This window comes from Pagrus major, chromosome 3 (assembly GCF_040436345.1).
Source record: "Pagrus major chromosome 3, Pma_NU_1.0".
Classification (NCBI taxonomy): Eukaryota; Metazoa; Chordata; class Actinopteri; order Spariformes; family Sparidae; genus Pagrus; species Pagrus major.
In genome coordinates this window covers 14,399,736-14,422,464 of record NC_133217.1, presented here as the reverse complement: position 1 = coordinate 14,422,464, position 22,729 = coordinate 14,399,736, and the positions used below count along the sequence as shown (strand labels likewise).

Below are 22,729 nucleotides of genomic sequence, written 5' to 3'. Positions count from 1 at the left end.
ATGATTTTATGGTTTTTTAAAAAAAAACTGAGTTATGTTTCATTACAAACTGATTTTTTATCTGCAATATAGTGAACTCCAAGGATCAATGAATGCACTTTAAACATTAAGATACATACACAAAAATTAAATTGAAAAGCTTTTTAGAACAGTCTATGAAGAACCAGACTGCAACTTGTAGAAAGGTTTTTGTTATGAATAAAGGCTTTGTGTTCGTGGTAACCCGAGTGTGACTGACGAGTTAACGTCTCTGCATGAAGAGTTTGTGTTCTTATAAGGGCAGTATGGCTGAAGAACTAAACACTGGGACACAGAGTAATAGAGTGAGAGTGAGTTTGGCAGACAGTAAAGCACCAAGACGTCACACCAGACATATAAAAAGGTCTGAGCAAAGTATCATCAGGCATTACCAACTCTTTGGCTAAAAGGATTATTAACGGTTGTTTAAAATATTTCCCAGCTTAGTAAGCCAATGATCTCATTAAACTATGTAAGTAACAATCATATTGAAAAATGTTGACAATACATCAAGTGGACACAAAGACTAATGAAACACGTTTTATTAAGAATGCACTCACTGTACAAATATTGAACATATAAAAAGTTCAAACACTACTCTATATCACGAAAACATTTAAATGATTTATGTATGAATAAGGTGAGGGGAGGTGGGACAACAAATGGACATCTAAAACGAAAATTCACTCCAAATTGTAATTTCAATCGGAAGTAGCTGGTGTGAAAATCAGTATCCAGAACAATACGGTGATGACCAGACTGAGGCAATGAAACTGGCATTTTTATAACAATAAGCTAGCCTGCAAATAACATGTGTCAAAGTAACCGTCACTCTGCATAGTGTAAAGGACTCCAATTGCAATTTACTAAACTTTTTTTCCCCCTGCAAACTTTTCCAACTTTTGCGGAGGCGGCTGTTTATACTTTATAACAGCAGGTTATTGTAAATCATTGCTTTTTTGGGGCTGTCAGTATGATCAAGATCTAATGTTCTAGAAAGAAATTTTATTTATTACAGAAAAACATTTCAGTGTAGATGGGAGAGCCAATTTGGTTACAAAAATACATATTTTATATGCACTACGAATAACATGGGTGAGATTCTTCAGGCAATATATTTAAATTAAATGAATTCTTCACTTTGAGTATTCCAAAAGGGACCAGGGCTACACATGATCATTTTCTTTGTTGTATTTACAGTGATTTACGGCCTGTCCCACCAGTAGAGAAGGATGGGGGAGAAGTAGCTGCCTGGAACTACTGATGTGGCAGTTTGGCAGTTTGTGATGAGGCTGTAGGTAAATACACACAGCATGCAGTGGTGCTATGCTGTGGCTTCAGGGTCTGTCGAACCCTCTGGATCTTCATCGTTGTAGATGTTCTCAGCCTAAAAGAAGAATCAGTGTGTCAGTCATTCAGGCACATACTGTTCAGTTGTTGTTGACATGACATATTTACAAGTCTGAGCATTGTTTCCCAGTACAACAAGAAAAAGTGCAATTTTACAAAACAAGACAACTAAATTGTTAATTGGCAGCTTTTTCTGACATCCATTACAGTACAGTGATACAGGACAGACAGAAGTTTAATAGCTTACGAAAGCATTACACAGTGAAGGAAATAAACACACAACTGAGGTAGTATACTTACTGTTTTTCTCTTCTGTCTCATCACTCTGCCCTGACTGAATTACTCCAAATGTTCTATCAAAAATCGATCTTGACTGAGATTTTCTTTTTGCAGTCGTTACCTGAAATGTCAGGAACCTCCCATCACGCGACTTTTCTCTGCAAATTAATTGTTGGCTTCTCTGATCCACATGATACAGAGACAAAGGATCTTGACTGCAGACCTGCCTGCTCTCTGTAACCTTAACATGTCATTGCAACGTTTACTATCTTGTATACTGTTAAGAGGAAATAGTTCCCTCTAATGTATTACAAAAAGGAATCCCATTCTCTTTCTATCTGTAGCTAACGAGCATTATAAAAATGTGGTCTCAGCTGTCTTACCATTTGCCAAACTTGCATGATGTTGTCTTCAGACACAGAGCAAATGACCCATGGCTCGTTGGGGTTCCAAGAGAAGTCAGAGATCTTGGCTGTGTGTCCTCCATGAATAAACTAGATAGAAGAAAAGCCACCATTTTCATTATTATGATAAAAGAGAATCTCTGTTTCCAAAGTTCAACGGGCTTAAATGAGACTCACCAGCAGCTCAGGTGGCCCATCCTCTGCATCTTCTGGTGACTGCTCCTCTCCGATTTTACTACAGAACAGACAGAGGAGTTCAATTTGGTACCAAACAATGTTACAGGATGATTAACCTACACATGTCCAATGGATGCCGAGACGGTGTTGCAGTTAAATATCCACTGAGAGTGTTCCAGAGGCAGGTTGTGCTCAATAGTTTCAATGACTGTTCAGCAACTCCTCTCATCTTGAAATTTTATCTGTGTTGCATGATTAGGTTTCATTAGCAGAAGGAAAGCCAAAGCATCGCATTAGCAAAAAATATACCCAGTGCATTAAGACAGCACAGAAAAAAAAAAGAGCTGCGCTTGCAATGTGGTCAAGCCTCTCCGTTCACAGGATGGTGGACATTACCATAAGTACTGGAATGGAGGACATCATCTCTGGCAGCGGTAATGAAGCTGGAATGCTACAGAGCCGCATTAAGTGGAGGACTGAGGGTAAAATGTTGTTTACCTGAGGTCCCAGACATTGAGGCGACGGTCTGTTCCACTGGAAGCCAGTATGGTCTCGTTATGAGGTGACCACTGAACCTAGAGCAGCCAGTCAGAGAACTCAAGTTAGATCACCCTGAACAGCATCACAGATGTAAATTACTGAAACTCTCGTCACAATTAAATTTGTCAGGAACATTTAACCCAGAGGGTGTATATCTGCTAAGATCCTTCAAACTTTTTGTCAATATATAACTGCATCTGCATGATATAACTTATTTTATCGTCTTTCTTACCAATTTTACAGATTTAAATACATGATATCCTCCTTAATTCAAGGAAATGTCATAAAGTAACAAACATCTTACCTGGAAGATCTCATCCTTGTGCGACTCGAAGGAATGCAGCTTCAGTTTCAAGTTCCTCAAGTCCCAAAGAGCCACAGTCTGTGAGCAGAAGAGAGATTACCAATACATGCCTGATTTTCATAAACTCTACAATCACCCTGCAGTTACAAAACAGCAACAGCATTATCAGTATTTATTCAAATAGTTATAGGACGTAGTATCACAGAGTTAAGCAACATGCAGTATATTGGCAAAATCGCGAAAATTAAGGTGTGTTGGAATATCGCATTACCTTGTCTGCAGACCCAGAGGCAAGGATGAACTCGCTGTAAGGGTTAAATGACAAACAGTTGACCTCTGCTGTGTGGGCATCGACTGCATGGCTGGGCTTGGAGGTGTTGTTTGAACGAGTGTCCCAACTGAGGTGAAAATGAAAGATATCAGTCTATGGACTGAACAAAATCACTTAACTTTTCAGGTGAACCTTTCCTGTTTGATTTGACTTATTTAAAGTTTCTTACATCATGAGCTTCTGGTCATCTGCAACAGATCCAAAGAGTGACTCGTGAAGCAAGTGCCAGGAGACATCTTCCACCACAGCAGTGTGACCAGTGAAAATAGTCTTCGCATCAACAATCTTCCCCTCTTTTGGCACCGCACTTATGTCCCACAGGCAGACTGTCTGCAGATTAGGAAAGACGAGGGAAACAAATCTATCAATACTCACAAGATCTAATGCAAAGTAGCAAGAGTCCATTGTAAGAAGAATGTTTAAATTACTGACACAAAAAAAACTCCCTAAATATGGCAATATGCCTGATAATATTTGAATACAGCAATAAAACCTGACTTGTCCCTTACATGGTCATCTGATGCACTAAGCAGAGAGCCAGACAGATTTGGATTCCAGGAGAGACCGTAGCCTTCTTTCTGATGGCCTCTGAGGCGCAGATCAGGGCGACACTCTCCAGAAGCATCTGTGGACAATGAAGTATAATGTCTATTTCTTTTACATCATAAAACAAAAACAGATACACAGTAACACTAATTGAATAAACAAAATACTATTGAAATACAATTTAGTCCACATTACTTTCTGAACGTGTTTACGGAACAGGCACCTTTCGCAGTGTCTTGGACTGTGTATGATCTATGTACCTGGCTTGGAGGGGTGCTTGGTGTAGTCAAACACCAGCACATCCGAGGTGGGGGTCTTAGTAGCGATGATGCAGGGGTTTTGGGGCATATAGCGGGCACGGTTCACCTCTCCTTCATGGCTGATCTTGATTTCTATCTCGATCTTGCCGCTCACAGAGCCAAAGCCTCCAAACTCTGCAAAGAAATAAAAGAAAATGAGTTTAGAGTATACAGACCCAATAAGAAGTCCATACTTTTTTTGCTAAAGGAAATTGATGGACAGCAACTCTGATCAGTCCAAAACAGTCTAATTATAAACATTATCACTGAAGCCCAGCTTTACCAAGTTACAACGACAGTGATAATGTACATATTGTCTGCGTCTTTAAATCACATGGACCTGCTACAATTGTGCAGCACATTATAAATCTGCCGGACTGAATAATCAAACTTATTTAGAATAGGACTACACAAGTCTCCCACCTCCTTTTTCGCTGTCATAATGTGAGGCATCAAACTGGGCGTCGTCATTGGGCAGCTGGACGCTGGCAATAACTAGGTGATTCTGCTCATCAGATGTGTGAGTGCCCAACACCAGCCGGTGCACACTGTAATCCTTTCCCTCTGGCCTGGTAAGGAGAAAAAGTTTTGTTATTAACATCATTCACACTTATTGAGAGAGTGGATAATGGTGTACACATGTGAGAACTCCTCCTGGTCCATAGTGTAAAGTGTGTACCTGGAGACATCAGGCAGCCACTGAGCAGTCAGGCTGGGCCACTCTAAAGCGTGGGTCATAACCAGGTCATACAGGAAGGGGGTGTTTTTCTTCCATATCTTGTACTCCTCATTTATCACCCTCTCCTCAACGGCATCATCAAATGCACCTGCTGAGAGAGCACAGAGAGTGACAGACCAGCCATGAATGATAATCCATATCAACTTCAACTTACTTCTACCACTTGCAAGATGTGTCTAAAGCTTACACTGACTGAGGGTGTTGAATATCTGGACACATGCCAGTGTATCTCTGCTATAGTCAGGGCATTAATGACAGTTAATGCTATAGCACTACATCAATGGCTGCTTATGGTTGTCTTTGCAGACGACTGAAGGCTGATTAACTCGCTGCCTAGCTTGTGTTCAATATGTGCCAGGATGTTAGTATGTTTTCAGAAACATATAGACGTTAGCTTACCTAACGATATCTATCACGATTATGCTCGTGCAAGTATTAGCATACTTGCTATCACAATTCACAGTTTAGTAACGTTTGGTAGTTGTACTGCGGCCTCCCTTTCAACTACGACATAACGTTAGTAGCAAACGTCAACTGGTGGTCAGCGATGCGAAAACAAGAACTGTATACTGCAACAGCCCCCACAATGAAAGTTTACCCGGCTTTTGTTGTAACTGATAAAGGCCAGCTACAGAGCCACGGTAGCTAGCCGCTACCTAAGCTAGCTAAGACATGGCAATTATCCACGTTATGTGTCGCTACGAACAACAAAAGCCTTTATTTTACCTTCCTTGTCCGCCATTGCAGCTATAGACAACAGAGACTCGAGGTTAGCTGAGATGCGGAGACAAAGAGAGAGTGTTGTCTCCGGCCCTCTTGTGTGCTCTGCTTAAAACACAGAGCGAAAGATGCTAAGCTAACAGCTAACCGAGCAGCCGACTGTGTGAGGGAGACGTAGGTGCATTCGCGCGCTCAGGACAAGGGAGGGGGGGCTTCCGTCCACCAATCCGAGCGCAGCTCGTGCTCACCAGCAGAGGGGGGCAGGATGTCGTGCGTCACTTTCTGCCGGTTTTCCAAAAAGAAGTCAAAGTAGGCCTACATAAACTATTGTAAATGCCCCTATTAATTCATGTAAAAGTGTAAAAACTCATTTTTAAATAAGTTCATACAATTAAGATTATATCGTGGCCTCTCCTAATTCAAAACCAACGAAAACACAGGACTGTCTATAGACAGGCCTGTGTTGTGACTTTTTAATGTACCTGTTCTGTATCGTGCATGCCTTGTACATTGTTTATCTCGTTGTTTATCCTTTGTTCAATTCATTTGCATGTCAAATAAAGCTGTGAAAAGTCCTGTATTTTCCAAACGAGAAGTGACTCCAGTTATAGCTCTTATTATTGTTGTATTATGTTTTGTTTAATATGTTTATTTTTCTTGGATGAATTTTGTGTACTTCTGCTGTCTCACTATGTTGTTAGTTTAATGATAACTTGGGTAAATGCCATTATTTGTCAGACAGATATGCTTACTGAACTTAGCGTAAAGGAAATGTAAGACTAGTACATAAAATGAAGATTATTTGAATACTTTTCTCTAACACAGTAAAATCTTTTTTGGCACATGAAGCTGTCATTCCTGAAAAAGACAACATTCCTTTCTTATTGCCGATTGGTCAGTGGTGAATTCACTACTCAGTATGAGGCTATCTGATTGGACGCTTGTCTAAAACGGATCTCTCATTGGCTGAGGATGACGCGGGCCCTTAAACGGCAAACTAAGCTCATGGCAAGCTTTCAAACCACCCTCTGCCTCTCAGCCATGTCCTGAGTGATATCTCAGCGGGTTCATGCTGTCAAAATGTCAACAAATGATGTGTCCCGTGCGCTCGACATCCTCCGCTCACTGTATCAGCACGTGCAGACACTGGAGGAGTTTGCTGACAGCATCGTGTTCAAAGAGGGACAGAGAGCCGTGCTCACTGAACAGTCCGACACAAACCGCTTCAAATCCTTCGTCAGGGGTGTTTTTATCTGCTTTGACAAGGAACTACAGCAAGTGCCAAGCTGCAACCAGGTAACATTCGGCTAAATGAAAAACTATCCGACTTGTCAGTGTCTTTGAGTTGACACGTGTCGTTAATACTCCTGTACAGCACTGTAACAGTAACGTTAGCTAACGCTTGTTGTCATGGCACCTGTATTAAGGATATTTTAGTCGCAGTTAAACTAGGTAAATATTAAACTGTCATCAAAGATGTCTGACGTTAAAGGGGCAGTATGTAGTTTTGGTAAAGAAATCAAACTAAGAATTTTAATGTTTACAATATTAATGAGGTAATTATACAAACTCAGAAATATTGATTTGTTTCCATAAGTGAATAAACAAGCTGTTCTCAGAGGAAAATAAGGTCCCCAGAACACTATTTGAAGCTAGAAAGGTAGCAGGGTCCGCCAAATATAAACAAAATAAGACAGTATGAAACAGTGTTGTCCTTTCAGGTCAGTTTGTTTATTCAGTCATGTAAACAAAAAAGATTGTTTATTTAGTTTGTTTAGGCTTTAAAAAAAAGGCATTAAAAATAACCAGTAAATTAAGATCTTTCTTTTCTGATTACCATGTCTTCCTCAAAACTACATAGTGCGCCTTCAAGGGCTACAGTTACTAAATGAGCAGTGAACTTTAAAGTAAAAGCTGTTGGGTTTATAAGAGACAACATTTGTTTTTCTGGTAGCAACAAAGACAGAAACATGTTAGGATTTAATAATATAATCATCAAATGGGTAACTTCTTGTGTTGATGTTCTTCTTTCCACAGATCTGCACTCTGCCTGAACTGCTGGCCTTTGTTCTTAACAGTCTGAAAAGAAAAAGAAAGAGAAACGTCTTCGCACACGGCTACAATTTTCTGTCTGTCGCCCCGGAGGAGCGGGATGCAGACCACTTCAAATTCCAAGGAGATGTAACTCAAAGTGCGGCTTACATCCACGGCAGCGACCTGTGGAAGAAAGTCGCAATGCGTCTCGGCACAGACATCACACGGTACCTGTTTGAGAGCTGCTCTGTGTTTGTGGCAGTCCCGCCTTCCTGTGTTTTCCAGGTGTGCGGCGTTCCGGTTTATGACAGGGTATCAATGACTACTGCCCTCCCTGGGTTTTATCTCCAGCCTCAGTCCAGGACAAATAACGGTGCTCAGTTCGGAAGGTATCGGCGAGCAGTGGCCTTGAAGAGAAGACAGAAATTTGAGAATCCTACTATCAGCAAGAAGAGGAGGAGAACAGATGTAAGAGTGAAGAAAGGGAAAAGAAAGAGAGAAATGGATCACAAGGATGAGGGGGAGATTATGACTTGTTCAGGAAAGAGGAGACGGGTAGGACTGCAAGAACCCACACAGGAAATCCAACAGGTTTGCGATGAAGCAGTGGAGCAAGTTCAGTCCATGCCTCCGGAACCAACTCTGTCTGTGAAACCTTTGGAAAATGGGGCTTCTGGTTCCAAACAGCCTGCTGAAATCCAAACAGCCATACTTCCCCTGGAGGGAAGACCTAGTTGGAGATCAGGGATTTTCCCCCCTTTGCCTCCCTCGCAATGTTTTATCCGCACTCTGGGATTCCTGTATGGGGGAAGGGGCATGAGGGGCTTCATTCTCAATAGGAAGAAGAAGAGCAGTGATGGATGCAGAAGGCTACAAGGGCAAGATCTGGTACGAACAGTCTTCTTTGAGGGACTGGCGTATCTAAATGGGCTCGAGAGGAAGCCCAAGAAACTCCCCCGGCGCTTTTTTAACATGGTCCCCCTTTTCAGTCAGCTGTTGCATCAACACAGGAGATGTCCCTACAGCAGAATACTGCAGACGATGTGCCCACTGGTGGAGGAGAGAGATGCAGGACAAGGAGAAGTAAGCTCTGTCTTGCCTCAACACTGTGCACCTCACCGGGTCTACCTGTTCGTCAAGGAATGCCTCTCCGCTGTGATCCCTCAGGAGCTGTGGGGCTCCGACCACAACCGACTTAATTTCTTTGTCAGGGTCAGGGGCTTATTGCGCAGCGGCAAGTTTGAGAAGCTCTCACTGGCTGAACTGATGTGGAAGATGAAGGTGAATGACTGTGATTGGTTGAAGATCAGTAAGACAGGTAAGATTGTCATAGGCGTGGCACTGTTTGTTCTCTTGCTGGATGCATTTTGGCCTTTACCAGAGCACTCTCATCTGCAGACAGGGTCCCGCCAAGTGAGCTCTCATACCGGACACAGATCCTGGGTCAGTTCCTGGCTTGGCTTCTAGACGGCTACGTCATGAGCCTGGTTCGAGCCTGTTTCTACGTCACTGAGAGTGTGGGCCAGAAAAACGCCCTCAGGTTCTACAGACAGGAAGTCTGGGCGAAATTGCAGGATTTGGCCTTCAGGTACACACTCATACACACACTGCAAAGTCTTGTACTTGTACAGTCATGCTCACAAGTCGTTTTTGTTATTTAGAGGTCACCTCTCCAAGGGTCAGATGGAGGAGTTGACTCCGGCTCAGGTGGCGTCCCTCCCCAAATCCACCGTCATCTCTCGCCTTCGCTTCATTCCCAAGACTGATGGCATGAGGCCTATCACACGAGTCATGGGAGCAGATGCCAAGACGAGGGTACATAATGGTCATTAGAGCTCTATGAGCTGTGTGTTGATACATGTTCTCAGGATTCCCATAGGTCCATGAAATCCTTGAAAATTGTGTTAATTTGAGAGGAAAAAAAGACAATAGAAAAAAAAGACATTGGTCATTAAATGTGCTTGAATTTTTATGTTAAGATTGTATTTATATATCAAGAATAGAAATTGAAGTTGTTAAGATTTTTTATAAAATTAGCATTCGTAAAAAGGCTATGATCTGTTGTCTGCATGTGTGTCTCCCGTAACTGTAACACAGTAGCACATTTGAGAAGTAATAACACATTCAAGCCTCTCTGTTTTTATACTGGTTATTAGTGAGCTTCTGTAAAACCTGCTGCTTCTCTTTATAAAAATTCTGTGTTGTAACAGTAACCTTGAGCCGTTTCTCAAATTATGCCATGTTGGGTTCTTGAAGTTGAGGGAATTAGGGCTGGAAAGTCCTTGAATTTGATATTTAAGAAGGTGTGGGCACCCTGTGTTGTGAGGTTGTGCGCATTTTTTTAGGACATTTCTTCTCCCCTGCAGCTCTACAGAGGGCGTGTCCGGGACTTGCTGGATATACTGCGGGCCTGTGTGCGCTCCACTCCATCCCTCCTGGGCTCCACAGTGTGGGGGATGACAGATATTCACAAGGTGATGCGCTCTATAGCTCCGGGCCAGAAGGACATGCCGCAACCCCTCTACTTTGTTAAGGTTAGTTTTTGTCCTTAATAAATTGTCCTGACTGATGTAATATTAGTGATGCAGTCATACTCATAACATTTTTCCGGTGATACTGCTACCAAAAGCGTAACAGTTTTAACATTCAACAAATAATTTTTTGGTTAAATGCTGCTTTCCTCCTTCCTTCATTTTTTCATTCTGTCTCCTCGATTAAGGTGGATGTGAGTGGAGCCTACGAGAGTCTGCCTCACAACAAACTCATTGAGGTGATTGATCAGGCTCTGTCACCTGTCCAGGACGAACTCTTTACCATCCGCCGCTACGGCAAGATCTGGGCTGATTCCCATGAGGGCCTGAAAAAGACCTTTGTTAGACAGGTCCTCTTAAACATACACAAGCATACTGTTCACATTATGCTCTATGGTCTATTTGACCCAATTAGAGAGTTTGTCATGTTTGTTAATGCAGGCAGATTTCCTGGAGGATAACATGGGATCCTCAAACATGAAAGGATTTGGGATGTCACTGCAGAAAAGAGGAAAAGTTCATCACACCATATTAGTAGAGCAGGTGAGCGCAACATCTTTTGATATATTTCTTTAGATAAGAATGTTTGGTACTTCTTTAAGCCATGCGTCCTTCTTGTCTTTTCTCCCTTCAGCATTTCTGCTCAGATCTTCGCGGCAAAGAGGCGTTGGAGTTCTTCACCCAAATGCTAACTGGCAGTGTTGTTCAGTTTGGGAAGAAGTAAGCATTATCCACTTTAAATAAGCTAGTGTGTAGCTCTTTTTGAATGTAACCACTCTCTTGATAGGTGATTTAGTTTACTTTGCTTAATTCCTACTTAATTTGCCCCTATAAGTTACAATTAGATTTTTGCCCTTTGTGTTTCAGGACATACCGTCAGTGCCGTGGGATTCCTCAGGGGTCGGTCGTGTCCAGTCTGCTCTGCTGTCTCTGCTACGGCCACATGGAGAACGTCCTGTTCAAAGACATTACTGGAAAGAAAGGGTACAGCCATGTATTTTAGTCAACTTCCATAGATGTAATAACACATCTGTAGCAGCAGAAGGCAGTCTTCTTGTACTTTAGCTTGTTTCTGTTCACTGTACGTGTTATTTTCCACTCTCTGTGTCCTGTAGATGTTTGATGAGACTGGTGGATGATTTCCTTCTGATCACACCAGACTTGCATGATGCACAAACCTTTCTCAAGTATGACACTAAGTTTTTATAACTTTTTTATGACATAAGGGCTCTAAGCCAACATTCATTTTTGACAGAGCCATGTTATCTTTACGAATGTACTTTTCAAATATCATGATTATTTTGAACCTGTAGAAAATCCATTATTAACCAGACTCAAGATGAAGCAGTCAGCCTCTCATGACTGTAGGCAAAGTCACATGCAGTGGCACCACTTTAACTTGTTGGAACTGAATTTGATCAGAAGCCATTCTTTTTTTCTCTGCAGTAACATTATCAATGGAAGCAGTACAGTACAAGATATTTTGCAGTAGAAGGTTGCAATATGATTTGTACACCACTTTCTTTTCTAGCAGTAGTATTTGTGTGGCTACATGTTAAAAAAGGTTGAAGGACACAGACTTTAATGCTGAATCTTAATTTTAGCAGTAATAATGGCACATGTATGTTGTGTGAAGGATCCTGCTGGCAGGGGTTCCACAGTATGGTCTGGTGGTCAACCCGCAGAAGGTGGTGGTCAACTTTCAGGTATCAGGAGGCGAGGGTTCTTGTCCTGACATCCGTGTGCTGCCCCCTCGCTGCCTCTTCCCCTGGTGTGGACTGCTGCTGGACACGCACTCACTGGACGTCTACAAAGACTACTCCAGGTTAAGCATCCTGCCAGTCGTGATTAGGGGTGTCATGAATCTCCAAATCAGCCCCCAGACACACCTAGTGGAGATCTTCCCTCTTTTAGTTATACTGTAGAATTATTGACTCAGTTCCTGGTTGAGAATGTATTGGACTTATGGCAGTCTTTATGGTTCTTGTATACTGAGTAGAAACCCACACATGAACTTTTGTACCTGCTCATAAATATTCTTAGAGACAACTCCCTGTCGAGCATAGATGAATAATATTCTAACATAGAACACAGTAAACATTATAACTGTCTGTTTTGTGCATGGCAAATTCTAATGTTAATGTTGCTTTTCTTTTGTGTTTACTTCTTACTTTCCATCTTTCACAGCTATGCAGGCCTGTCTTTGCGCTACAGCCTTACTTTGGGCTCTTTCCACTCAGCTGGACAGCAAATGAAGAGGAAACTAATGGCCATCCTCAGACTCAAGTTCCATGCCTTGTTCCTGGACCTGAAGGTCAGGAAAATAATTGTTATTTTAATGGTGCCTACATTACCCATAATGTAACGTAGCCACTGAGTGACATCACTGGAGGAAATTTATCAGATCACATGAAGCTTCCTCTGGAGCCACAAAAGGCTTTATACTACTTTTTCACATATGCAGTAGTACTCCCCAAGACCTGTAAACACGCTTCAATGTGGAAATTTGGTGGGATTACCCTTTAAGAACTAATGTCGTTCCCTTCAGCCTTAGTTTTACTTGTGTTTAGTGCTAATTAGCAAATATAAGCCTGCTAAGATGGTTAACATAGTAATTAGTGCAGCTGTTAAACTTCAGCATATCAGCATTGTCATTGTGAGCATGTTAGCATGCTGACATTAGCATTAAGCTCAGAGCACTGCTGTGCCTAATTACAGCCTCACAGGGTCGCTAACATAGCTGTAGCCTCCTTTTCATAGCACTTTATGTTCACATCAGCTGCAAACAAACACATCTTAGCTGTGTTCTAATTAAGGGGCCACCTCCTTCGAAGGACACGGCCTACAAAAGTAGAAACCTGAACTCTGCTCTTCCTCTGACAAATGATGGCGTCAGTTGCCATTGTCAACATGTAGAGTCAAAGATAACAAGCTGAAATTAAACTCGGACAACAACCAAGTGGAAAATAACAGTTGTAAACATGTCAAGTTCCATGATAGCTGGGATTATGACTGGTCACGTTTCAGTTCAACACATAATTGGCAAACAATGTAGCAGATAGGTAATGAATGTCAGTGTACTAGACAAAGGGTGAAATAGGTCAATAAACAGAGGATATAACTAGTCCATATTGCCCTTGTTAGATATCATGTACAAATATTAAAAAACGTTTTTCATTCTGCATTTCATTAAGATGTATCAAGCCCCACATTTATTTATTTCTTTTTCAGTTATTTTTTTGCACCTTTGCTCTTATGCTGAATATTATAATAGATAACTTTCCTTTCTCAGACCAATTCTCTTGAGGCCGTCTACAAGAACATGTACAAGCTGGTGCTGCTTCATGCACGCAGGTAAAGGCGTTTAAAGATCAAACCTTAAATACGACTTTAATTATGCAATTGTTGTCTCTGTCCATTCATTTGTATTACTCTGTCAGATTAAGTATATTTATATCGGCACTGTGAATAATTTCTTTCTATTAACCTCCTGAAGTATTGAAATACAATTGTGATGAACACGAGTCAGGAACACACTGACCACTTCCCCTCTTGTGTGTGTTCACTGGCCCTGACTTGATAAATAGGCCTATAAAGGGAATCCTGCTATTGAAGTAAGCACAGGGGTGGTTGTCAATCAATACCTCCACTGAGCTGAGATTTAAATGTACCACCTTTTATCTCACAATGTAAATATCTGAATCGACAGGGCTCGTCTCTGTATATTCTGTCTTGTGTTATAAAGTATTTTCTGTTTTGTCTTAAGGTTCCATGTGTGTGCTCAGAGTTTGCCCTTTGGTCAGACCGTTGCCAAGAACCCTATGTACTTCCTGCAGATGATATGGGACATGTCGGCGTACGCCAGTCAGCTCATCAGGCTCAGCAACAAAGGCAACATTTTCTCTTCATAAAAATATTTAAGCAATATCAAGTTCAAAGCTTATTTTTATCATTTGCTTGTTTTTATGGATCACCATTAGCTACCATATTAAAACAGTAGTTACTCTTCTTATCTCTTCCTCTTTGTGCAGGACTGATATTAGGCAGTAAAGCCCAGACTGGCATTGTGCAGTATGAAGCGGTGGAGCTGCTTTTCTGTCTTTCCTTCTTGCTAGTGCTGTCACAACACCGTCCCCTCTATAAGGATCTGCTCCCACACCTGCACAAACGTATGTACTCTCAGATCAGAGTTGATTTCTAGTGGTGCAAGATGTTGAAATCACCAAGGGTTAGAGTTCTGTCATAATTTCAGTTCAATTAAAAGAAATTAATTGCTGACTGATCTTGAGCTGTGTCAAGAGATATTAATAATTAGTGAGGTTACAGCTGCTGAGCCATACCTGCTAACAATGATTTTCTTGTTTTGTCTTGTGCGCTTTTGCACCTCCCCCTAAAATTAAAAACCCACTCTCATCCTGGCCGTGGCGTGTTTAGTTCAGTTCACTGAGGTCAAGTGAGCCATCGTTTATGAAAACCCAGTCAAGCCAGCCACTGCTTGGATTTTAAATGTGCATCTGTCTGTGCTGTTGAAGTATGGCCAAAAAGAACTAGTGATTGAGACCATCCCTGTCTGCACAATCTGTTTAAGTTGTTTATTTATAGTTCAAGGAAATCCATTCTTCAAGTTCTATAAATGCACAATGTTTCCAAAGTCAATAAGAAATCATGTTCCATTATTTTGATTCCAACTTCGAGCAAGTGATGTAATGTATGAACTTACAATTCACAATTACAATTATATATATATATATGTACGATAATTCATACCGAGCAGCCCTCCTGCACTGCCTAATCATAAACACTGCACTTGCACTACAGCAGGAAAATAAAGCCCTCAGTCTTCTCGAAATAGACTCCATAAATCACCAACATGAAAACATCCTCATTGCAGCTTCCAGGACGGCCAATCCCTCTGAATGTGGACTTTGAACCCAACCAGACAAATCAAGATACATGTACACAAGTCAATGTATCCTGGACTTTGATTTGATTGTAAACGTGTTGGAAGAAGTTCAAGTGGGTGAATTTTAAAGTTCCCCACCAAAGAGAAAAAAAACATCTTCATATGTTCTGCTGTCATCCTCTTGACAGGAAAACGCAGTCTAGAGCGGCGTCTCGGGGACCTGAGGCTGTCGAGGGTCCGACAGGCCACTAACCTGAGGACCCCAGTGGACTTCTTGGCCATCCAGAGGTAGACTACCGGTAAGCTCCAATTACAGCTCCCAACAAAACCATGAAACTCCTCTGCAGCTGAAAGATATAGGTATGTATATCAAAAATCCATTAAAAACACTTTTTGCTTATCCTCAGGTTTTGTGGGCGTGAGATGAGCAGTGTGTTGAAATCAGTCACTCGGATTTATCTGATCCATCAGTGTGCCAAAGTAAGTGTTTACAGTTACACAATGTCTGGAAAGCTAACTGCTGATAAAAGACGGAAAAACAGTCCTTAGTCATCGGATATAAAACACTCAAGTGATAAACCTCAGTCATAAACGTACCCAATAAAAAAACAACAACCACATTATATGAAAATTGTAAAGGACAATTGAAAACCATCCAGCTACCGAATGCACCTATGTCATCCCACAGTTGTTTGTCTCTCTGGACTTTGATTTTACGCTTGTGGTAGTTTTCCACAAAGAAGACACATCATCACTTGGAAAATAATTTATATGTTCCAAGATATCCATCCATCATCCATCACATGAAACATCAAAAGGAAGCTTAAAGGAAAAGTTCACCCAAAAAGGAATATTCAGTCATTGTCTACTCACCCTGATGCATATGCAAAGTAGACTGTCTACAAAACATTTCTGGAGCTTCACAGCAAAACAGCATTGCATTTTTTTCCTTTTGTTTTTTTTTTTAACATTTTGAAATCCAGAATTGTTTCATGGACTACAAAACTTCATCTGACTTTCCACCCACATCGGGGTGAGTAGATAAAGACTGAATTTCCATCTTTGGGTAAACTTATCCATTAAGATCTTAGGGGATTTTGTGTCACTTTGAATGAGCGTAAGACTTTATGTTCAGATGTAAGGCTTTGTTTATTTGCAACCAGTGTGCTGTTTGTCTCATAATAATGTGTTTGATTGAATGCACCATGTACACTACACAGCAATGTACAAAGGAAAGAATTTCACAATTGAATAAATACTGTTTTGTTATTGAGGAAACACGAGAGGTTTGAGTTCAGCGTGACTGATTAAATGTTCAGTGAATTAAGATGGACATTCCAAAGAAGCCATAATAGTAATCAGGATATACTTTTCAGTTCATGAATGCAGTGTTACAGTTTCTCAGCTCTGTGGTTGTACTGTTCCTGTGATTCAATCTCAAAGCCGTCATTGCTGTAGGGATTTGGGTCAGCATGAGCAGAGGACTTCTTCATTCTCCGGCAGATCAGTCTGTAAAGAGCCACCAGAGGGATGGGAATCACAGGAACTGAAGAGAGGAGGATGATAATGGCAAACACCCAGTCTGGGTAGGGCCTCGCATCACTTTCGGGGAATAATTCCTAAAGAAAAAGACAGGAGTGAAAAGTGTGGAATGTAATGCACAGAATACTATTACCTCTGCCAAGAAGGTTATGATTTTGTTAATGACTACTGAGCAGATTTCCACGAAACTTGGATGGAGGATGGGTCCCCAGAGTAGACCCCGTTAACTTTTGGCGTGGATCCAGACAAAGACACTCTACTGAGTGCCAGTCTAGTTTAATATTAATATTTACAAGCTAATTGAAAGTTTATGACATTGTTCGACAGTTTGTTATATTTGTTAATACACTTTTTGCAGGCAGAAGATAAATATCGCTCTCATGTCCTAAGAGCGTATTAATCTTCTCGTCTAACTATCGGTAAAGGCAAATAAGCCAACAACTGTAAAAATATTCCTTTACACAGAGCAATATTTCTTTGTCAGTACACGTGACTTGCTTACATAAGATGGATCCCAAGCAGGATAGGTGGGGTGTTTCTCTGCCTGGACGACCACGTATGCAATCAACACCACCACGAGCATTAAAGGACTAATCACCATCCAGCATGCCTTCCAGTAGATGTTGGGCCTCGACCCGGTCATGAAATAGATGTCTTCGCTGAAACTGTCAGAGGACAAGGGGACCAGAATAAATGTAAAAACACACAAAGATCGAAATTGTATATGAATTCATAAGACTACAGAGTTGTACTTTATTAAAGATGAGAAAAATTTACTTTTTCATTCCATGGACATAAATGACTCCAATAATCTCAAAAAATGCGATGATGAGCAGAGGCACAGAGCCCACGTAGCCGTTAAAGACCTCCACCCAGTAGTTCCCCGAACCCAGGGTGAAGATGAGACTGATCAAGAAGGATAACAGGCAGGTGATCCCTAAGAAAGTGACAAAAATATTTTTCAGAGAGGAAATTCAAAAGGACATTTTTTTTCCTTTGACTGTAGAACAGCTTAAGCTAACTTGCAGCTACCTGTTACGACCTCCATAGGGATCCACTTGGGCAGTAGTTTGAGGTCTTTGATGGGTGTGAGGACTCCCTCTATGTTACCAAACATGGAGGAGAGGCCCAAGCTGAAGAGCATGACGAAGAAGAGAATGGCCCATACCTGCGAGCCTGGCATCTCTAGCACTGCTTCGGTGAATGCGATGAAAGCCAGGCCGGTACCTGATGCGCTCTGGGGGAGGATGGAATTAACAAGGATGTATGAACTGACTTCATGTTCGACAGGCACACAACACGAAAGCAGAGGACAGCCAGGTTGAACAAAGGAGGGAAATTACAGTACCTGGTCAAGGAATCTTTGCAGGTCACAGACCCTCAGCTGCAAACCGGCCACCTCATCTGGATATGTTGCATTTAGATTTTCATACCACTTATCATAGTTTTCAAGTGTTATGTTCTGGTCTGAAATGTGAAAGTGGTTGGTCAGAGCCAAGATGTTCCTGCAGATGGAATACAAAACAGTCAGTCTAATTGGTATCAGCAAGAGAAGAAGAAGCTTTAGACTTACATAGAATATATCTGTGCATACGTACTCTGATCGACAGGTGTTGAAGGCGGAGGTAGCTTTAAATCCCAGGATGGAGAAGATAGAAATAGAGGCGTAGAGAGATGTGGCACTGTTTATTACTCCAACTACAACAGCATCCCTCTCACAGTTGTTTCTTATGGGAACAGAAAAGAAAAAACAGAGCTTTGATAGTCATCACACAAATCATCTGTTAGTTAGTTAATGTAGTAGTGAGTTTTAGCCCTTACCTCTCTGGATTATAGCTGGAGAAAGCTATGAGGCCTCCAAAGGCCAGAGAGAGAGAGAAGAAGATCTGGGTGGCAGCGTCCAGCCAAACCCGAGGATCCATCAATATGTTCCACTACAGCGAGCATAAAAAAATCACATCAGTTCACTGTGTCTGGGACACACGAAACAATCAACTGTAGTGACAACAAGTGACCAAACTCACATCAGGAGTAAAGAGGTACTGCAGTCCATCAGTAGCTCCGGGCAGAGTGAGGGCACGGACCAGGAAAATAGTCAGCACTAGGTAAGGGAACGTGGCTGTCACGTACACAGCCTGAAACATGCAAACACATGATATACCCCTGAGTGACTCTTTCTCCCTTTATCTTGTTAGCAGTGGTGGAAAGTATGTATGGCACAGTAGCTGATACAGTGGCAGTAAACAGACCTTTCCCATGGACTCGATGCCTTTGATGAAGCAGATGAAGACCACACACCAGGCGCTGGCCAGACAAACGACCATCCACCACTGCAAGGAGCCACTGATCTCGATGTCAGGTGTGATGTTCAGTGTTTCACGGTACCAGAAGTAATTCACTGGAGTGCTCTTCTCACACTCTTCGTTGTAGCCTACATGGATGCATAGAAACAAACAATGACAACATGAGATCTTTTAAGTTCTTAACCTTCTTTATCTTGAAGGTAATACTGTTTTGGTTAAAAGTTTTGTAACAGAGCTAAGTTTATGTACTTTTGCAGTTCAGTATTAAAATGCCTGATTTTTTTCTGCATTAAAAACTATTTATCACCGTGAAATAGATTTTAACATCTTTATTATTGACAACAAATGAGACCATGATTTGTGCTTTTTGAATCTGTCCCTGATTCCAAAATCTGTCACTGGTCGAAACTCTGTAAAGCACGCTCTTTTTATTTCATGTTCTGGTGCAGTATCTCTATGTACCATAAAACAATCCAGTAGTTTTCCAATGAAATCTTGCCTGTAGTGCCCTAGAGCCCTGTTGGTAACCACTCCTCTCAGTGACAGCCCTTTAACTTTATTGCAAGTGTACTAAATTGCCCATACAGTATTGAGCTGCTGTCAGGTAGTGCTGTCACTGTGGTAGTAGCAATCAGTGTGTGACGATAAGTGTATCAAGAGCAGCTAAAATGGCGTATCTTGTTACCCATGCGGCTTTCATTGACTGGACACTGGCTCCACGGCAGGGGGTTTTGGAAAGAGTGAAAGAAGTACCAGAGCACCCAGGCCAGGATGGTGTTGTAGAAAATGCTCACCAGGAATGACACAATCATGGAGGCAATTCCTAAAGCAGGAAATAAATGATAAACAACACTTTTAAGAACCACAAAAAAAGTTTTTTGATCTTGAATTAATGAAATATGTTGTAGCTGAATGGGTTAACACGGGACTTTCACCCAAGAAACTGTTTGTGTAGGCATATATTATTTATACACTCTGCCAGGCCGCCTTTGGTTGCAATAAGTATTCCATGATGCAACAAAACAGGAGGTTTGACATTATACTACATCCCAGCTGTCAGGTTTAGGCAGCAGAATACTTGGTAATGTTTATGCAAACAAATGCGGATATTTTTTGACAAAACATCGTGACATTTCCAGCCATGTTTGTGTCAACAAAATCAGGTTATTTAAGCCAAAATTACCTTTTTCAAACCCTAATCAAGTGGTTTGTTTTTTTTTCTGTTTTTTTTTTCCTAAACCTTACCAGTCCATAAACACAGTGTTGGCATGACATAAAATTGAAAACTGAACTTAAAGAAATGTAAAGCTTCAGCATGTCCATGGTTTGCAGAATGTACATTGCAAACATTAATTCTGGCGATCAGGTTCAGGGGAGATATGCCAGGCTGTACGTTCCAGAAAAAACTGAACTTAAATGTGGTCTCACTGTGTATTAGGAAGGGAAAAATGGTGTTGGAAGATCTCTAAATAGTTCTAGGCCACCCACCGACTCCACCCAGCAGCGGTGAGATGGAGTTCCAGACACCGATGCTGCCCATGCGGAGCCTCTGTCCTATGGCCAGCTCCAGGTAGAGCAGAGGGATGCCCTGAAACACCAGCGCTATCAGGTAGGGAATGAGGAATGCACCTGGGGACAAGAAGTCAATATTTGCCTTAAAGTTAGACATCAGACAGACTAAGACTGTCTCTATCAACATACTCTGCAGAGAAGTTTTAAATAAGGTTGTGGCTATTTCAACCATCTTCGTTAATCAAATGACAACTGCTTTTAATTGCTAAATAAGTGCACTGCAATATTTTGTTGTTTTCCAAGTGGCCAAAAACAGAAGTGGAGACAGGCTTTTAAAAACAGTACTACTTCACATAACACAGATCTAAAGGTACTCACGGAGAGGTGACAAATAGAGGCTCAACTGAGAGTATCACTGCCTGTCAGATCAGGAATCTCAGAGTCAATATGTGAAGATGATAGCCCTATGCACTTTGTGGGATTGGCTGTTTACATGACTTTACCCTGACCCAGAGCCTTTAGAAATCTGTGGCTCGGGGAATCTAGTGGAAGTGAATAGAGAAATTAGGGCAACCATCACTGTTGATTAATCAACCAAGATAAAGTTTTCCATTTCTAGAGCAGAGTGATAAGGACTGTTCTAGTCCAATGTTAATGACTAATTATACTGAGACAAGAGAATCTAAATTGTTGCAGTTATACATCTAAATCTCTTAATTTACATCTAAATCTCTTACTTACATCTAAATCTCTTAATTTACATCTGAATCTCTTAATTAATCTATGATGATGTAAGATATAACGGCATCAAATAATAGCATCTTACCTCCTCCATAGATTTGGCATAGGTAGGGAAAACGCCAGACATTTCCAAGTCCCACTGCAAAGCCAATACATGTTAACAGGTACTGAACCTTGTTGTCCCATTTGGGTCTCTCCTGCGCCCCAGAGTCTTCAGTTTTGCCCATCCTGAGCTGGTAAAATGGCTCAGCACAAGTCCAATTCAGTTACAAGGATGCAGCTCTCGTAATCCTAACATACACTTCAATCAGTCAAACTGAATGAAAACGGTTGCTTATATTTCTTTCAGTCCAGAATCCTTCACCTGATCTCAGCACAGTATATGTCAGAAGAAACACCCTCTTGAGTGGTTTGGTCTAAATGTTGTCCAGTGCTCTTCTCAAGTCTCATCCTCTGTCCCTCTCCTTTGTATTATCCCCTTTAGTGGGCTGGTCTTTAATGTCCAATCAGGTGCAGCTGTGAGTCAGAGATTCAGATTTTTTAGGAAATCAGGTATGAGGTTTTATTGGGAGCGTGCTATTTCTTGAATAATGGATAACCTGGTGATGCTGTGTCAATGTTCCACTAACCTGAAGCGAACTGTTTGGGAGGAGCCAATAAAAAAGACATAGTGGCAGTTGTAAAACAATCAAGTCATGTCTTTATTCAGTAATTCAGACTTCGCACAGTAAAGTTTGTACATTGATATTAAACAATGTCTTCAATAATATCTTACATCAGGTGGTGAAATTACAATGAGAAAGAATACATTTACAGATATACCACAAATTCAACAATACTGCATGCAAAACTGTTGCATTATTATATTGTAAAATTTGACATTATACCTTCCACCCAAATCCTAACTTTGTTAAGTACAATATGATATCGCTGTGTTGATGTTGTTCCTGGAACATCTTAATTAATGTTGCTCCGGGACCATCATTGCAACTGCCCAATCATTATGTCACAGCTTTGCAATGTGGGGAAAAAGACCAAAAAAAAGTGCACATGGGAGAACTTCCTTTCAAACACGTGTCTTATGTCTTGAAGGGTATATTTTAACCCAAACCCAATTTTTTTTTCCTAAACCTAACCGAAGCTGAAACTGAAAAGAAACTGAACTTAGTGTAAAAACAATAAGTGAACAGTGTAATAAAATGTCCCCACCAGTCCCCAAACTGAGCCCACTTAGCCTCAACAGCTTACAAGAACGGCACCAACACAAGTCGCAAAGCCATGACACCACAACAGGTGGTCAGTCCAAAGTCATGCAGGTTAGATGAGTTTCTGTTTTGTCTTTAATAATCTAAGTGTCTTTCTATGCGTGTAAGCCGTCAGATGTAATGACAGACTGTCGGTCTGTCCAGGCTGTACGCTGCCTCTCCCAATGTTAGCAGAGACAGGCAATCTGAAC

The 22,729-nt window shown here is 41.3% G+C and overlaps 3 protein-coding genes across 6 annotated transcripts; 1 reads left to right on the top strand and 2 right to left on the bottom strand.

Annotated features, from left to right (window-relative positions):
• Positions 1-545: 545 nt before the first annotated feature.
• On the bottom strand, positions 546-5,911 carry rbbp4 (retinoblastoma binding protein 4). 2 transcript variants are annotated; one of them, XM_073463444.1, is made up of 12 exons: positions 5,714-5,911; positions 4,928-5,078; positions 4,672-4,817; positions 4,210-4,383; positions 3,913-4,028; positions 3,573-3,733; positions 3,344-3,470; positions 3,073-3,150; positions 2,727-2,803; positions 2,229-2,286; positions 2,031-2,141; positions 546-1,405 (listed from the first exon to the last, which is right to left on the bottom strand). In XM_073463444.1, exons 1-12 carry the CDS (start codon positions 5,727-5,729, stop codon positions 1,343-1,345), a joined length of 1,278 nt encoding a protein of 425 aa, XP_073319545.1. In that variant the 5' UTR covers positions 5,730-5,911; the 3' UTR covers positions 546-1,342. The 2 variants fall into 2 exon arrangements, with proteins under 2 accessions (XP_073319545.1, XP_073319546.1); XM_073463445.1 differs by having other exon boundaries at positions 1,260-1,405; positions 4,928-5,075; positions 5,714-5,825.
• Positions 5,912-6,754: 843 nt separating this feature from the next.
• tert (telomerase reverse transcriptase) lies at positions 6,755-19,070 on the top strand. 3 transcript variants are annotated; one of them, XR_012178682.1, is made up of 18 exons: positions 6,755-7,003; positions 7,745-9,059; positions 9,140-9,329; positions 9,403-9,556; positions 10,108-10,275; positions 10,461-10,622; positions 10,714-10,815; positions 10,907-10,992; positions 11,140-11,256; positions 11,388-11,459; positions 11,909-12,097; positions 12,460-12,586; positions 13,565-13,626; positions 14,039-14,163; positions 14,304-14,441; positions 15,364-15,474; positions 15,583-15,655; positions 18,916-19,070. XR_012178682.1 is itself a non-coding variant. In XM_073463260.1 (17 exons), exons 1-16 carry the CDS (start codon positions 6,788-6,790, stop codon positions 15,465-15,467), a joined length of 3,327 nt encoding a protein of 1,108 aa, XP_073319361.1. In that variant the 5' UTR covers positions 6,755-6,787; the 3' UTR covers positions 15,468-15,474; positions 15,583-16,105. The 3 variants fall into 3 exon arrangements, 1 of the variants encoding a protein (XP_073319361.1); XR_012178681.1 differs by having other exon boundaries at positions 18,913-19,070; XM_073463260.1 differs by lacking the exon at positions 18,916-19,070 and having other exon boundaries at positions 15,583-16,105.
• Positions 16,242-21,663, bottom strand: LOC140993736 (sodium-dependent neutral amino acid transporter B(0)AT3-like). Its single transcript, XM_073463261.1, has 12 exons — positions 21,359-21,663; positions 20,509-20,649; positions 19,706-19,843; positions 18,967-19,148; positions 18,742-18,852; positions 18,539-18,651; positions 18,316-18,444; positions 18,066-18,222; positions 17,750-17,954; positions 17,495-17,654; positions 17,220-17,382; positions 16,242-16,794 (listed from the first exon to the last, which is right to left on the bottom strand). Exons 1-12 carry the CDS (start codon positions 21,498-21,500, stop codon positions 16,567-16,569), a joined length of 1,869 nt encoding a protein of 622 aa, XP_073319362.1. The 5' UTR covers positions 21,501-21,663; the 3' UTR covers positions 16,242-16,566.
• Between the last annotated feature and the right edge of the window lie 1,066 nt (positions 21,664-22,729).